The sequence below is a fragment of the Tursiops truncatus genome, chromosome 16, assembly GCF_011762595.2.
Source record: "Tursiops truncatus isolate mTurTru1 chromosome 16, mTurTru1.mat.Y, whole genome shotgun sequence".
Lineage (NCBI taxonomy): Eukaryota > Metazoa > Chordata > Mammalia > Artiodactyla > Delphinidae > Tursiops > Tursiops truncatus.
Window position 1 is genome coordinate 9,670,261 of NC_047049.1, and position 15,219 is coordinate 9,685,479.

The 15,219-nt window shown below is 43.2% G+C and overlaps 1 protein-coding gene across 12 annotated transcripts in view; it reads left to right on the forward strand.

Annotated features, from left to right (window-relative positions):
* ATE1 (arginyltransferase 1) overlaps nucleotides 1–15,219 on the forward strand; it is a 225,460-nt gene that overhangs the window by 152,595 nt on the left and 57,646 nt on the right. For 5 of the 12 annotated variants that reach the window (XM_019940147.3, XM_073793886.1, XM_019940139.3 and 2 more), the window contains one exon: nucleotides 644–4,749. The exons of 4 other annotated variants lie outside the window; for them this stretch is intronic. In XM_019940147.3, the coding sequence (XP_019795706.1) occupies nucleotides 644–822 (179 nt within the window). In that variant the 3' untranslated portion in view covers nucleotides 823–4,749. Of the gene's footprint in view, nucleotides 1–643; nucleotides 4,750–8,876; nucleotides 13,162–15,219 lie in introns of those variants that run through there. 3 more of the 12 variants (XR_012326870.1, XR_002177332.3, XM_033842585.2) reach the window with 2 other exon arrangements.

A 15,219-nucleotide genomic window follows, 5' to 3' on the forward strand; every position in this document is an offset into this window, starting at 1 on the left:
TCCTGTTGGCCAGAACTTGGTCACAGGACCACACCCGGCTGCAAGGAAGGCTGGGAAACAGTATGCCCTGCTAAAAACCAGGAGTTCTTCTATGTGGAAGAAAGGAGAACCGATAGTGGCCGTCTCCGAGAAAGCTGCAAGCATCTGCCCTCCTGCCTGCGCAGCACGAGTGCCCATCGCCCCAACCTGGCCAGTTCAAGTCAGCCCAGACTGCTGAGTCAACAGAAAGCCTCACTGCAGGGATGGAAACTTCACACAGTGAATGTTGGCTCTGGGAGAGGCAAAATAAATTTAAATCAGACTCAGGAAAGATGCTGGAGAGCTGTAAACTTCATCATGTATGAGAAAATAATAAGGACATTGAAGGCCATTTGAAAAATTGCATACAATTCCTTGTCTGTCTCCCTGATGTTTCAGCTCTTTTTGTGGAGGGAATTTACTGTCTTTCAGCAAGGCATTTGTTATTTATTAACATACTCAAGTTAGTCTTAATACTGCACAGTGTCATTTGAACATACTGCTCAGAGAAGATATCTTAATACGTAGTACATAATTTTTATACTTCAGTTAAACATTCTTAAATTAGGAAATGAAACGTGATTTGATAGGCGCTGGTTTTAATCCATATTTTTTGTTAATGCAGTGGATGGAGATCGCAGTCAGGAGCCTGACCGCCTGCAGGTGTTTTACAAGAAGGCCATAATGCCTTACGGTGTGTATAAGAAGCAGCAGAGAGACCCGAGCGAGGAGGCCGCCGTGCTGCAGTACGCGAGCCTGGTGGGGCAGACGTGCTCCGAGCGGATGCTGCTCTTCAGAAACTGAGTCAGCTCAGTCGCCTCTCTGCCCGGGCACTCCTGCCAGCGTTGTGCTGCTGACGTGTGCAGCAGTGCAGGTTCATTACCTGGGGGAAACTCTGTAACCGTCCGCAGATTAGACTTTTTAATTTTGATGGCTATATAGCTTTTCTAAAATATTTTGTGGCAGTGTATTTGTGAGAATCTCATGGTTAATATAAAGATTTTTAAAATGTGTTATGACCGAGACTCATAATCGAGGTTTATCATTTCGGAAGTCTGTTTTATGAACAAGAGACGGTAAACTTCTCTTGTTAATATTAAAACAAACTGTTTCCTCAGAGCCATTTAAAACATTCGTTTATGCTGAAAGACCTTAGGTGTGGGGAAGAAGTGGGAATTCTGTGTCATCACTTAGAAAATGTCTTCTCAAGGCAACAAAACTGAGCTGTTACTCAGTGTTCAGTATTACATTACTGCCGAATGTTATACTATGTAGTTTAATAGAAAACTTGAAGAAAAGGAAATAGTACAAACTTCCAAAAACGGTTGTTTGTTGTGTTAACATCGGGTGTCTCTTTACCCAGGACAGTCCTATTCGTGTCTGCTGTCTTGGCACAGTTATTTTTCCCAGAATAATTCTTACTCGTGCTCCCTTTTACTCTCCAAAATATCCCAGTTTGGACAATAAAATACGTGATTACCGTAGCTATATGTTATATTGTCGAAACTGGGATACTTTGCGTTATTTCTCAGATCTAAGAAGTGCAGTTTTTTTTAGAAAGTTGTTGGCTCCTGCCTTGACCTAAGCCCCATCAAAGGTAAATATAGACTAATTTTTGTTTCCTTAGAACTCAGGACACTTGTTTTTGGTTATTGATTAAAAGTTAGTTTCTATCTGACTGCTTTTATAGCTGTGCCACGCATTGCATTCAAGTGAAGCAGGAATCATCTTGACCTCTGTTCCGGGGCAGGAGGCGAAACCACCCGGTTCTTGCCCTTTGATTTGGGGGTCAGAGAGGAGACACTACACTTACTAGTCTGCAGCAGAGGCGGGTCCTTCTTTCCCTCTCCCTTCTCTTAGTTGGTCCTTCACTCATTCAGCAGATGTCCCTTGTCCCCCACCTTCAAGGTGGCAGGCACTGTGCCAGGAGGTGGGAGGGGGGCAGGCGAGTCGAGCTGTGCTGGAGGTGGGGAGGGACAGAGGAGGCTTACTCTCCTGTGCTCTTTCTCAGCTGACCACCACCTGCTGCCACCTGCTTGGCCACTGAGTCCTTTTCATTTCTCATTTTGCCCATATTTTCATTTTCTGTTGATTTATCTTTTAAAAAACCGTGTTATAAAACTTAGTGGCTTGAATCCCACTACCGATTTTTAAACTTTTAAATTCACTGAGTTTAGGTATAAAACATTAGAAAATAATTTCAGCTAGCTAGAATAAAAGGAAGGATCATAAAACAATGGTTTTAAAAATCAGATGTCTAGAAGTTCAACATCCAAATAAATTGTATTTATTCATTCAGAGAGAGAGAGAGTGTGTGTGTGTGTAGCACCTACCATGAGCAGGTACTTAGCTAGCTGGGGATGGAGTAGTGATGGCATGGATTTTGCATTCTCTGGAATTTTGTCCTTCAAAATAGTCTCCCAAGAGCATTTGATAGACTCTTATTTAGAACTGCCTTCAGAATCTGTAGAACATATAAAAAAATATTTCCCTCTAAAGTGAAGATAGCTTAATTTTTTAATTTATGAAAATGATACTTTAAGCAGCTAAACATTAAGCAAAGCATAAATAAGAAAGTAAGAATGACCTGAAATCCTATTGAGTTGAAAGAAATTTCAAAATAGGACTTCAGAAGCGTTGTGAGTAATCTCAGTATTATTAAAATAAGTAGGGTGGGTCCATACCTGGTACCCTTGGCATTGGCATGTCCAGGTTGATGTCATCAGGTGCGTTACACAAACTTTCATCTTAGTGTGTAGAATGGAATTCATTAAGATCACAACTCAAGTATCAGATGAAGAGAAAGCTTGGATCTTACTTCTTACCACAACTCTGGTGTTTTCCTGCAGAGTTCAGTTTAGGATCCCTTCAGAGGAAAAGGATTAAGCCCCCTCTCTGGAACCGTGGTGCTCTCCCTGTGCGTGGCTTTCTAGGTTGGCTCCATTGAAGCTCCAGAGAGAGGTGGGGACGAAGATTCTTCTACTCGGTTGCTATTTTCGTGTGTTGTTTTTCTGAGAGTAGACAGTGTGTTGATCCTCATGAACAAGGTGTCTTCAGAAGACGGTTATTTGTTCTTTTGAGCCCTGCTGAGTGAATGTTGATAGTGGGCTAGAAAAGGACAGTCAAGGAAAGTGACTTGGCTCGGTCAGGTGACAAGCAGTCTAGCTGAGAAATCTGATTTTGCATGAACGGCTTTCATCTAAAGCAGGATGCATGAGAACCTTTCAAAGATAGTTTATATCTTTTCAAGGCTGGAAGCTTTGCATTTACAATCTTAGTGCTGCAGTCCCTTTCTGATTTCAGGTAAATTTATATGCCTGCCTCCCTGTCTTGGGAGCAAAAATGTAATAAAGATTCCCCATGCTGTCATCTTTATTTAAATTATTTCAGTTCTGTGAGATTTTTGTTATCTTATTTTTTTTTAAATGTAATCTGAGCACTTTCTTTATATTCTGAAAGACAGAGGCTATTACGAGATGAATATATTATTCATTTGATTAAAATTATTTAGAGAAGAAGTTATTACTGTTTACGTTTGCTTTCAGATATTAGCTTATTCTAATTTTTATCCATTTTTCAAAATATCAGTTGTATATGATTTCTTATGTTTTGGAATTTATTATGTAAATGAATCTTTTCAGATTTCCGGACACTATATGGTTTCATTTGGTAAAGCTTTATATTATTTCAGTAGAATAAAGATGAGAAAGATGATGATCAGCTACTTAAAACGTATCTACTGTTGCTCACTTTAGAGAAGGAAATGAAGTGGAAACAATTGGGAAGTGTTTGAATTAGGCTCTAGTTACTCAAATGTGGATTATTTTCCAAAAGAAAACCAGTGACTGTAAGACAAAACACGTTTGGTTTTTGCATGTGATAGTTTTTGCTCTTGTATATGCTTTTTGAACAGTCCATTTGATAAAGCTGGAATGGAAAAAATAAAACTCCCTGTCTGCAGCGGCTGTTGGTGGTCATTACTGAAAGGCCAACGTGTCCATCTTTCGAATTCTTGGCACATTTCACCTGCAGTGAGTATGCAGGAAGCTGAGGTCGCCACTGGCTACGTGAATGACAGTGTTTAATTTGCAGTAATTGGAATCTCAGATCACTTAGTCACCTAAATCAAAGCATGATGGATTTCTTTCTCAGGAATAAATGAAAGTAAAGTATTACCTTTGGGTAAAAGAATGTCTGTTCCCTAATTTTTCGCAAGATAAATCAGGGAATAGACATTCTTTTACCCAGAGGGACTCGAAATAATATTTAAGTAGCAAACGCAAGTATAAATTTCTCTTAAAAAGTTTAGTTTTCAGAGAAATTTTCATAAATACCTCACAAAGCAAAGTATGCTTTCATCCTTCGCAAGAGTCCACAGCATACTTCTAGAATACATTTTGAAGTGTTTTGTCTTTTTACGGTTCAGGGGACCCTGGTGGGTTTATGATAAAATGAATCCTGTTTCCCAAGTGATTTGAATATTACTTATAAATCCCACTGATATTTTTTCCAGAATGGAAATAGCTTTATTATTTTTCTTATTTGAAATGGATAGTGTTCACCAGAAGACATTTAGACAGTATAGAAAAGTGTACCAGAGAAAATAAGTCACTTACAATCCTGTCACTATTACTACTGTCATTCACATTTTGGTGTGTGTCCTTTCAGACTTTTTTCTACTTACATTTATGTATATGTTTTATTTTGAAATAAATGTGAAATTACGCCATGTATATTGTTTCATAATTTTTTCATCTATTTATTTTTTTGAACATCTTAATTTACTGTGAAAATGAAAATAGATTGGAAGAATAGTCATTTAAATGGCTGTATAATATTCCACTGTGTCTATACTCTTTTGAGACAGGAGGTTTAAGACTTTAATCCCATCTTATGGGTGACAGGAGTTGTAATTGATCGGCATTAATTGTTTTTCTCAGTTCTTTGTAACACTTGGCAACATTGTTCTTATTCCTCATTGCCTGATTCCCTTTGCCTTTCACTGGACAATAGGAATTTTCTCCTTACTTGAAGTTTCAGAAAATGTGTGGCTTTTAAAACTTAGTGCCCCTCCTCTCATTGTCCCTCAACTAAATATTTCCTGGGAGACCTACACTATTGTTTTTACAGTTTGCACACCTCTAAAATTTCCAGTTAGAAAATGTCTTATTTAAACGCTTAAAGTTATTTAAAACCATTTAAGCTTCTGATTCATTGATTCTTTGTAGAACAGAGGTCTTTAAAATGCGTGCCTGGAAAGGGTGGATAACCATACCACTATTTTTAATTTAGCTCAGTTTTTTACGTTTAAAAGTATGTTGGCTGTTTAAGATTTAATTCTAAGTAAAACTGCATTTTTCATATCCAGTTAGTGTCAAGTTGGTGTCTTCAATCCAGTCCTATCCAGAAAATATTTTCCAATTAACTGTTGCAGTTAGACCAAACATTAAAGTTGCTGAATATGTTTTGCATGCCAAACTTTTCTTCTTTTAGACTCCAGAGTAGCTTGGAGATTTGTATAGCTTGGTTTCCTCGTCACATCTCTTCACCTGCAATGTGAAGAAGCAATTCCAAATAGAAGTGCTGTTTTTTTTTTTAAAACAAAACAAAACAAAAAACCCCTAGCATAGCACATCTTATGTTATGTGGCACTTGTGATTTTTAATAGTTAATTACCTGTTAATATGACACTCAAAAGTAAATGTTTCAGCCACCTTGGAGGCAGAGAAAGATATCCCTCACTTGTCTGGCAGGTATAAAGCAGACTGTTAGCAACGACCACAAATATCTTCGTTTCTTTCATCGTTACAATTTTATTGAAGTCAGTATGCAGAAAGTGGTTTTAAAACATTTATTTATCATTTATACGTTGCCAGCTAGAGCGATTTGTACCAGAACGGTATAAATATTGTACTCCCAACTTGCATGATTCAACTCTGTGATTTTGGATCACACTTGCCCCTGAACCTTAATTTTTCATGCTTTTGTCAGTCTCTGCCAGGGTCTTAAAATCATTTAACATAGGCCTTTTTTTTTTTTTTTTAATTAGCATTAAATGAGAACTCATGAATACTTCATGAAGTCCAATTCATCACTTTGTTAATTCGGTATTCAGTGAGTCTGAATAGCATCTCTCAACTAATGGAGCTTTTTGATCATGAAACAAGAAAAACAGCATTTTAGGCTTGTGGATTCGGTGCTTAAGGCTCTTGGCTCAGTTGTATGTGGACAGTTGTATGCATTTTTCCAGCTCAGTTTAAAATATTGAGAGATGGCCAGATTGTAAGTTGGAAGCTAACCGTTACTGATGTTATTTTATTGACCATTAAAGCAAAGATTGTGTGTGTGTGCGCGCGCGCGCACGTGTGTGTGTGTATATTTATGTATATATATTGGGTCGGCCAAAAAGTTCGGGTTTTTCCGTAATAACACACAGTGAGAGAGAGTGTACTTAATTAAAGCATGCTGGTGATAGTATGATTTATTCTCAGTTTTCATTCAAAGGGTCAATTTGATAAAGGGTTTGGATATGTAAGACTGTTGTAGGGACTCCCCTGGTGGTCCGGTGGTTAAGACTTCGCCTTCCAATGCATGGGGTATGGGTTCGATCCCTGGTCGGGGAGCTAAGATCCCACATGCCTCAGGGCCAAAAAAACAAAACATAAAACAGAAGCAATATTGTAACAGATTCAATAAAGACTTAAAAAATGGTCCACATCAAAAAAATCTTTTAAAAAAATAGACTGTTGTAGAAGTCATACAAACTGATAAAGCTGTTCTGTCCAATAACAGCCTGTAGCCACATGTGTCTATTTAATTAATTAAAATTAAAATTTAGTCCCTCAGCCTCACTAGCCACATTTCAAATGCCCAACAGCCACATGTGGCCCCAGCTGTCGTATTAGTTTCCTGGGGCTTCTGTAACAGGTTACCACAACCTGGATGTCTTAAAACAACAAGAATTTATTTTCACGCAGTTTTGTAAGCTAACGTCCCAAATCAAGGTCTGGCAGGACCATGCTTCCTCTGATGGATCCAGGGAGAATCTTTCCCTGCCCCTTCCAGCAATCCTGGGGGTTTTTGGCTGGCAGCTGCGTCCCAGTTTCTGGTGGTTCTGCTTTCGTGTTCACGTGGTCATCTTCCCTCTGTGTTTGTTTCTCTGTGTCTTCTCATCTTTTAGAACTCAGTCGTATTGGATTTAGGGCCCACCCTAACCCAGTATGACCCCATCTTAATACATCTGCAAAGACCCTGACTCCAAATAAGGTCACATTCACAGGCACTGGGGTTAGGACTTCAACATAGCTTTTGGGTGGGAGGACACAATTCAACCCAGAGGAGCTGCCATGTTGGACAGTGCAGATACAGACCCCTTCATCATTGTAGCAAGTTCTATTGGACAGTGCTGCAGTAAGGCGATTTTTAAAACTTTGTCATGATTTGATACTTTTTTAAGGTTTCTATATGGCAAAACACCATGGAACTACTACAGCAAAACGTTTGGGGCAACTTATTTTGACACTTTCTGGTCTCTCTTAATTTCCATTGTGCAATCTATTCCATCTTTGATTTACATGCATCTATGCATATGTATGAATTTGTGGTATCTCATCACCCTGGGGCTGTGTCAGTTTCCTAAGTTACCTGCCATGTCATGATTTAAACTATGTACAGAGATAGTGTTTCTTTAAGAACAATTTGAATGGAAGATTAATTTAGAAATGTACAGGATTCCTGCTATTTTATTATTTCCATTTTTATATTGCATCTTTCTCATTGTTCTAGTTACATGTTAATTTTGATCAAATAGAAAAAATTTATAAATTTGTCAAAGTCTGAATCTATAGCAATAAAAGGATCTAAATGCATCCCCCAAAAGCAGTCTACCAAAAAATTATGCAGTGACTAACTTTGCAAAAGGAAAGTGGGAAAAACAAATGCTCATCATATCATCTCTCTCATACTGTTTAATCTACAGCTGGTGGTTACCTCACGTGCATAAGTGGACTCAGAAGACAGATTAGATTGATTTACAGCTCTGCTTTTTAAAGATTTTTTTATTCCTTTATTATTATATATTTCAGGGTAATTTGGCTAGCCTACTTCTAGCCAAAACTGTGTCGTCAGTGTTCTCAGCATGAAGCTCTTTAGGAATCTCAGTAGAGGCATGTTACTTAGATACGGAGAAGTTAGTTTGGAGGTACTTCACCAAAACCGCTTGCAGACCCCCGTGAGCAGAGCTGCCAGTGGTGGGAGATCAAAGGAGCCTCCGAGGTCGGTCACGGGCCACTGGGAGCTCCACACAGTGTGAGGGATGATGTCTACAGAAATGAAGAATTACTGTCTCTAGTCTCCCTGGTTTTCTGCCTATTCTTGAGAGCCACCGTGGTTTACCTAATACTATTCCATACGCTGATTTCTTAAGAAGGCCAGAAGAACATCTGTGCGTGGCCAAGCTGCATCTACGACAGCTGGTGGCTCGTGCTTGAGGTCATTAACATCTGATAATGTCACCAAAGATTCTGTTGGGAAAGTTTGGAAATAAAGGAACCAAGTCTAGAGAAAAAAAATCTCGAGAACAGTTTGAGCTTATTATAACGAGTGCTTTATTCATTTCTATTAGCCTTTACTGCCTCCGTTAAGCTATGGAAACTGTTCCATGTCAGCATTATCGGTGAGTGATGATGAGTCGTGGGCCTTGCTTATCTGCAGGTTGCTTATCTAGCCACTTCCCCATCTGGAACATACATGGAGAATCAAAATGTAAGGTTTGGAAACAAAAAAAGGAAAGAAAACTTGCCTCTTAGCAGCTAAAATGGGCTTGAATCCAGGTGCTAAAGTTCATGCCTTCCTCCTAGGAAAGCCACTTGGGCCGTGTGGTGTAAGGAGAAGAAAATTTGGGTGCTCAAGTAAAAGGATAAAGCAATCTGGAAATGACACGTGAGTGGAAGGAGCCACATCATCTTGCTGTATGTGCGGCCGACATTCAGCACAGCCCCCACGGACAAGGGAGACTGGGCGTGAGGAAGGAAGGTGGACCAGGGGTGGGGAGGTGCTGATATCAGACCTAGAGCAACCTTCCGACCACAGTCCACTAGCGACTGGATCCTTTTATAAGCCTAAAAAAAAAAAAAAAAAATAGTGCAGGGAACCTGGACTCTACAGGCAAGCCGGCTCAAGTCCCAGGATCACGTACTAATTGTGTGACCTTGGGCAAAGCCCTGAGGTCAGCAGAGCTCAGCCTCATCAGGAGCGTGAATTGGGGCCCGTGTAGAAGCCTAAGTACACTGCCTCTCTGCCCCACTGCTCTTCAGCCCATCACACCTTGCCCAAAGCAGATGTCACCAAAAAGAAAGGTAACAGAAATGAAGTTTTAACAAAATCTTAAGAAAAAGAGTCAACCCTACTGATCCAAGGCAGAAGACCCTAAACATCTCACCAGACGCTGGGCGCACAGAGCTTCAGGCCGGCTGTAGTTGACATTGGTAATGGCAGTGCTGAATTTGTCAAGGAATTGGTCAAAAGACATTCATTATACTCTAATATAGGAAAATGTAGAATCATTTAAAATATTGCTATTCAAAATTGTTTTAAAGCAATAAAAAAGATTCTATTCCCGGGTAAATTACGGTTACCTGCCAGATTCACAATATTGGAACAGGTCTTCAAGACCGTGGAATTAGAATCCATTTAAAACGCCTGTTCAAGGGATGTCCTAATGTTAGGAGAGTGAAAACTTTCTAATGGCTGCCTTTCTCTAATAGAATGTGGAGCAACAATTATTCATAGGAGCCCACGGAGAGAGCCTCACTCCAGTGGCGCCCCTATTCAAGATTTCCTTGGTATAATGGGAGAATAAAATGGGTTTTGAGGCCTGGTACAATCATGCGCATTTTTGTTTGTTTTGTTAGAGACAAAACTAAACAACAGGGTATCTGGAAAGCCAGCAGCATTTCGTGGGCTCCGCTGATGGCTGCACACAGCGGGCTGCCTTATCCAGTTACAGTCTAACTGATAATGACCGGGCTGTTTTCACCTCGCCCCCAACCGCTCCTGCTTTTCTTCCTCCTTCTCCTGCATGATTCTATGCATGAAGGCAAATTTGGGAGGAGGCATTACACCTTAAAATTAGCTTTGCACAGAGCCACAGGTTAGCTGAAGAGCATCATCAGATAGGTCGGGAAATCAAAAGCACATTTTTTAGGATGGAAAAGGGGTGACATCGTGTAGGACCGGGGATGCTGCCTGGGGGGGAATAGCGAGAGGAGACTCAGAAATCGATTTGTTAGCTTTTACCCCCGAAAAAGTATTTCTATATTAATGGCAATTTTCTCTAGCCTAACTAAGAGCGGATTCTGCTGTATGCGGAGGCGGGTGCCCAGCCCCTGGGCCAGCGCGGTTTGACTTGGAGGCCCGCCGAGCTGTTTCCCGGGCTTTGTCAGAAACGCTCTGCTCGCAGGTCACGTTCTAGCAAACTGCTCCGAGAGCCCCAGTGGAAGCAGGGTCAGCATCTCAGCATCTCAGTGGCCGAATCTCCCATCCAACCGGGAGGTGGGCAGAGCACCTGCTCGCACTTATCAGAGGATGTTGGCGGTGGTCCCACCCCAACTCGCCAACCTCAGGCAGGAAGTGAGCTGTGTCGGGGAAGGTCTGAAGTGTCTAAAGGTCTGAAACGTCTGTTCTTATTTAGAGTGCTGTTTGCACAGTTGACACTGAGCGCCAAGTGGAGAAATTGGTCCCCTTTCCTTTCTGCCCTTTCTGTTAAGTTTTCCAAAAGCCACCAGGGGGCAGAAAGAAACTTCCTTGCCTTTTTCTTTTTTCTTTTTCTTTTTTTTTCCTTCTGATTATACATGGAAAGGTGAACTTTTTTTCTGGTCCACGAGGGCCAGTGTTTTTGATATAAATTATGCTTCCCATATCTGTGATTTTTTTTTCAGATTTGGGATGTGTTTGAATTGTTCCTTCTGCAACTAAGGCGATCGTGAGGGGGGAAACTGCACATACACAGCATTTTATATTGGCTAATGATGTAGTTACACGACCTCCAGGCCTGACGCAGTATCCGAATCTCTCCTTTGTTATCCTCCGTGTTTCCAGCCTCACGGGGCTAGTGCAGGCCCTCAGTACCTCTTATCTGCATTACTGCAAAAGCCTTTCAGCCAGTCTCCTCCTGGCTTCCTCCAGTCAGTTTAACTGCCCCACGCAGCGCCCATCTGATCCGGCCCTCCTGGTCCCACGTCAGACAGCGCCTCATTCCCTGTCAGCTGAAGCCTAAGCTGCCCCACCCGTGTGCCCCGACTTCTCAACCTTTCCTCCTGTATCCCCCTTCCATCAGCTCCAGTCCCAACGCTTTTCTTCCGGTGCCTTGATCGCTGGGTCTGCTCCCTCACCAGTCATGGCTAACCCCTTCCAGCGACATACATTCAGATCTTCAAGGTCAGATCAGGTGCTACCTCCTCACGAGAGCCTTGTCTACAATGTCTGAATTCCATCTTCATTTAGCAATTCTTTCTTAAGGCTCGAGAAAGCCAACACAACTGGGGCCCTAGGAATGATGCATGTGGCTCTTGGTAGAGGCAGCAAAAGACTGGCCTCGTTGGGGAAACCTCCCCGGAGAACGTGTGCTGGTGTCATGGGGCTGCTGAGACCCAGCCTCCAGGACGTCAGGCGATGGGGCTGCTGAGGCCCAGCCTCCAGGACGTCAGGCGGGGTCTGCCCCTCAGAGTTAGTTTCCCAGCACAGGGTGGAAATGGGTAGGAAGCCCTTCCAAGAAGCAAGTCCAAGGTGGACCATATGAAACTTTGCAGACTCTTAACACATATGAACAGTGAGAGAAAGGAATGCACAGAGGACCCCGTGAACAACTAGGGGTTGACATGCCTCAGCAGGGAAGGGCACGTGAGGGCACATCTGGCTGTTGGTAGAATGGTTGCTTTGTGTAATGCATTCCTGGCCTAATGGGCATGTGGGTCCCAGTCCCTGGGGGCAGGGCCTGTTTTGGTTTAGAGCTCGCACACCAAAAAAATACAGGGTGCACAACATGAGTTGAAAATTCTTAAAGGAGATCAGTGCAATCCCTGTTTAATTTGGTCTTTTCCTCTTAAATTCACTTCACATATGGGAAGACATTCTTGCAATGGACACAAAGGCATTTTTACACATGCTGAACACTCTTCACCCTGGGAGAAGTCCTTGCACCTAATTGAGATGCTGAAAGGGGAAAAGCCTTGCAAACAAAGTTCTGCCAAGTACAGAAAAGAGTTCTCACCACCATCCAGGTGGCATTTGTAACACGTCTCCTCTTCAGGGTCTCACTCGTCCCTGGATTCCTCCACTGCATTCGGGTGGGGGTGCTGAAGTGCAGCTAAACATAACTTGTGAAGATTTCATTGCTATTTACTTCACTTGGTCTTAAATTCACGAACTCTTCCCAATTTTATGAGGTGCTGCTTTTTCTTGAAGCTCATGAGGCCTTCAAGGACAGGCCCGACCATGTGAGGCATGTTGCTCAAGGCATTTGGACCATGAGCTGCTCAAGAGACTCACGCACAGTGCCATTTGTAGAGAATCACCACGCCTCCCACTAGCAGAACATGTGCGTTACGCCTGGCTGGCCAGGAGAAGTGCTTCCAGGGCAAGCGGCCCAGCGCGTCCTGGACCTGCAATGCAGCATCTCTCCTGGAGGCCCGGGGCTCCCAACCTGCTTGCTCTTGGAAAGCCCAGTGCAAAACCCACATCACATACCTATACTTCATTCGTTCACTTCTTGACGGATATATCCATCCAACAACTATCTGAGCACCTGTTCTCTGCCAGGTGGTGTGCTTGCCACTGAGTGAACAAGACAGAGGGAGTTCCCATCTTCCTGGAATTACAGTCTAGGGAGAGAGACAGATAATTTACAGGTAAACAAGTAGACAAGATTGCTGTATTGTGCCCAGCTGTACAAAAGGCCACTTTAAATGGGGTGGTTAGGGAAGGCCTTTTTGAAGCAGTGACAATAAATGTGTGTGGACAAAAAATTGTCACTCAAGGGAGAGAGGCATGGACATATATACACTACCAAACGTAACGTAGAGAGCTAGTGGGAAGCAGCCGCATAGCACAGGGAGATCAGCTCGGTGCTTTGTGACCGCCTGGAGGGGTGGGATAGGGAGGGTGGGAGGGAGGGAGACGCAAGAGGGAAGAGATATGGGAACATATGTGTATGTATAACTGATTCACTTTGTTATAAAGCAGAAACTGGCACACCATTGTAAAGCAATTATACTCCAATAAAGATGTTAAAAAAAAAAATTGTCTCTCGCCGTCTGCCTCTGCAAGGTCACTAGCCGCTGCAGTCGCTGACCTTCAACACTCCCTGAGAGGAGTTGAGGGTGGAGATCAGGAATGAGGCCCTCTGTGCTCTGGGAAAACTGGCAGAACAGGGCTTCAGAGAGAGATTTTCAGGAGGAGGTTTTATGAGCCCACGTCTTACACCTCCTCAGATCTGGAAAAGCACTAAGATCGTGAACGGAGACATCTGCTCCTCGTGACCAGCAGCGGCCTTCTGCTGAGACGTGCTCTTGACTGCACGCACCCCCTTCACCAAAATCCTGTGTAACACTGACCTTCCCCCCACCCCTTCGGAGCAGCTCCTCAGAGCTCTCTGAGAGGCTGTCTCCCGGGCTGTAGTCCTCATTTTGCCCCAGATAAAACTTCACTGACAACTCTCACAATTGTGCATGTTTTTTTCAGTTGACCGTGTGTTGAGTGTCTGAAACTGTGATCACGTGCACACCTGGAGTTCATAGAGATTCAGAGGTGGGACAGTTGCTTCTCGGAGGGTTAGCCTCAAAACCAGGAGGTGGAGAGTGAGCCCGACTAAGAGCACAGGTGAAGCCCAGCGGATGTCCTTAGGAAGAAGATCGAAGGCAATCAGAGTGGTTTCCTGAGAGAGGTGATCTCTGCCCTGCTGTCAGTTTTAGGAAAGGAAGATCAAGGTGGTCCCAGCAGAAGGAATGGTTTAGGATCCCGTGCGGAGGCAGAAATACAGGGCGTGTGTGGGAGCAGCATGCAGTTTCTGCTGAAATACAGAGAACTTGAAAGAAAGTCATGGCGCTACAGCTGGACAGGCCGAGGGGACATGTCACGATGGGTAGACTCGGACGTGCCGTCGTTGGCAAGCCCCAGGGGTCACTTTCAGTGAGGTGAGAGTGGCCATGGCTGGACGGACGGATGGCCTGTGAGGAGTCTCCCTGGCAGAGAGGAGAGGAAGCCACGGCCTCGTCTCCCAGGATAGAAATGGAGCCCACCCGCGCGAAACCCGCAAGCCCAGATTCTCTCTTACCATCAGCTAAACTGGCTTGTTGTTTTTACCAGGAGGCCTAGTTTGGAATATTCGAGAATCCCGAGCCTCTCCTATAGGGAGCACCCAGTGTGAGGGGGCGGCCGGGAAAAAAGGCAGAGACTCTGACAAGAACAAGCTCCGGAGGATGAAACTGGGTGATGGCATGACCAACAAATAGGATTTGTCAGAGGAAAAAAGACAAAAATGAGAAAGGACTAGAGGAAATCTGAAATTATGCATATACTTGCTGTTAAAAATATAGGCATTCTCAGCTAAGGTCACTTCAGAGTCATTTTCTTTGAGAAGATATATGGATATCCATTTCAGATCATTTTTTCTTCTTCTAGAAGTATGGAAACATGATAATCAAGGTGACTGGTTCCTGTCTTAAATGATAAAGAGAAAGCAAATATCCATTTTATTTAAATTGTGGCTTTGGGTTTTTTCCCTCCCCTTTGTAAGAGCAAAACTGGAAAGTCCCCACCTACACCTTTCTTATGTGTAAGGTGACTTTTGTCTCCTGCCTGGGCCTTAACTGTCCCTGCATCTGTTTGGTTGAGGCCTCCGTCTCCCCACCCAGAAGGGCCCAGCAGCTCTAAGACACCAGACAGATGCTCCGCCCACACCCCACTCACCTCTTTTATGTGCTCCCATTAGATACATAATCGAATGGATCTAATGCAACGTCTCGGGGGGATGGGTAATCTAGGAAGTCACCCATATCAAGACTCTAGGGGCCCGGTCTGGAATAAGACACCTTGTTGGATGTTGTCCTGGCTACGAAATCTGGTACTAGCGCCCCATTTCCTCAGGGGGATGTGGGACCACACGTTCCAGACCCTCACAGAGCTCCCACGGACTTTAATAAGAGA